Below are 2,266 nucleotides of genomic sequence, written 5' to 3'. Positions count from 1 at the left end.
ATACATAGTTTATATTGTTATAACCGATTTGTGTTTTTTTTTATTTTAGATTTTTTCATCCATGAAAGACATTGAAATATATAGTTTGTTAGAGTCAATTACTTATGACCAAGCATTTGATGATGATATTGGTGGTGATAGCGATACTGAAGACAATTTAGTACTGAAGGTCAATTCTACCTAACGCTCCACCACAAGAAGTTCAAGTTTTAATTCTTCAACTGTACAGTCAGAATCAGATTTAAGTACTTATAGTGTTCAACAAAATTAACTGGCTGGTCCAAGTTGTACTGAAAGAACTAGTCGTCCTATACGGTCAAAGCGTCGTATAGATTTTTCAAATAATAACTTAAGTTCTAGCGAAGAAATTGATAATCCTGATAAAGACCTCAATTTTCTACCATCAAGGCCTCTAATGCAAGCAAACATATCTTCCAGTTCAGACTAAAATAGTGATGATAGTCTTTCTCAACCCATAAACAACACTCAACAACAAAATAATTCAAGTGAATACCAGTGGGATAAAATAGGTGGTGTACCAACTAACTAGACTTTTTTATTTTTATTAATTTTGTTTTTTAATAATATTTTATTGTTATTCTTGAAAATTATTTCTAATTGTTTTAGTTTTATTTGTTAATTTGTTACTTATTTTATTTGAAGAAGTATATTTATTTATTTTTATAAATGAAGACTTATTTACTAATTGTTAATTACTATTAGAACAGCCTCTTCTTATTTTTTTTTACCATTTTGTTAAAAGTTTTCTAATTTTTTTTTTGTAATTTGATTTGTTTTATATGTTTACCTGTAAAAATGATTATTTGTGTTTTGGTATACAGAATCTCATTGTTTGAATTATAATATACTGTTATTATTCATTGAAAATAATTGTTTCTTATTTACAAAGAAGTGGTAAAATATTTTACCAACGATCATTAGGTGTTGAACCCTGACCTAGACGATCATTGGTCGATTATTTTACCACCCTATAAGTCGAAAACTTAATAGATAAAAAATGTTTTTTCAATATAGAATACAAACACCAACATTATATGAAAAACAAAATTTTGAAGTAATAGGACTAGCACCTTCTGCTCTATAAAGGGCATTAGTTTGTTTATTATTATTATTATTCATTATTTTGTACCTTCAAAATATTATGAAATACACTTGCATACCTACTTCATGAATATAATATAAACAAGTAACACAATATAGTATAATTTGTTATGTCATTGTTCATTCATATATTTTACAGTTCACCATTAATATTATGGTAGTTTTCAAATCCGGAATAATTTGATGACATGGGATACAGTAGGTACAGCTGAATTTGATACCGACTGCAGACTGAAAGGTACATTTCCCCAGCCCCCAATTTTGAATTTTGAATTTTTTTTTTCACCATTCGTTTGTAGAGATTTTGTTTTTTTTTTTAAATCAAAATTTTGGTGGGGGGGCTGGGGAAATGCACAAATTTTGAATTTTGAATTTTTTTTTTCACCATTCGTTTGTAGCCGGTTTGTATTGGTTTGTAATCTAATTTTTTTCGTTTTTAGAGATTAAGTTTTTTTTTAAAATCAAAATTTTGATGGGGGGGCTGGGGAAATGCCCAAATTTTGAATTTTGAATTTTTTTTTCACCATTCGTTTGTAGCCGGTTTGTATTGGTTTGTAATCTAATTTCTTTCGTTTGTAGAGATTTTGTTTTTTTTTTAAATCAAAATGTTGGTTCGGGGGCTGGGGAAATTCCCAAGTTTGAAATTTTTATTTAATTTAGATTTTTTATTCAACCATGCTTTTATTCTATTTAGATTTATTAGATTATTATTTATTAGATATATAGATTAGTTTTTTATTCAAATTAAATTTTTTTTATTCATATAAGACTTTTTTTAATCCGATTTAGGATTTTTTTTCAACAAGGATTTTTTATTTAATTTAGATATATCAATTGTAAGAAATAACTAATACTTTCGTTTACAACAATTTATTACTTTCAATACTTCAATACACATACATAATAATTCAGTAAGTACGGAACGACGTGCGTCCCACGTACGTACAAGACAACACAACTACGACTATTAAACATAACCTCAAACATGAGTGGAAAAGTAATAACAATAGTGATAATAGTAATACTGATAATAGTGTTAATGTCACAGCTCGGCCATCCTGACCTATCCCAGTCTCTGGGATCATTACACAATATCTTTAACTTAACATCATAATTTCTAATAACATCTGAACAATATTATAAC

The 2,266-nt window shown here is 27.4% G+C and overlaps 1 protein-coding gene across 1 annotated transcript in view; it reads right to left on the bottom strand.

Annotated features, from left to right (window-relative positions):
- Nucleotides 1-267: 267 nt before the first annotated feature.
- Nucleotides 268-2,266, bottom strand: part of LOC100571217 — a 5,551-nt gene continuing 3,552 nt past the window's right edge. The window contains exons 3-4 of the mRNA XM_029492860.1: nt 2,101-2,249; nt 268-444 (exon numbers count right to left, since the gene is read on the bottom strand). Of these exons, the coding sequence (XP_029348720.1) occupies nt 268-444; nt 2,101-2,249 (326 nt within the window). The remainder of the gene's footprint in view (nt 445-2,100; nt 2,250-2,266) is intronic.

This window comes from Acyrthosiphon pisum, chromosome X (genome assembly GCF_005508785.2).
Source record: "Acyrthosiphon pisum isolate AL4f chromosome X, pea_aphid_22Mar2018_4r6ur, whole genome shotgun sequence".
NCBI lineage: Eukaryota > Metazoa > Arthropoda > Insecta > Hemiptera > Aphididae > Acyrthosiphon > Acyrthosiphon pisum.
This window is presented reverse-complemented; position numbering and strand designations above follow the sequence as displayed.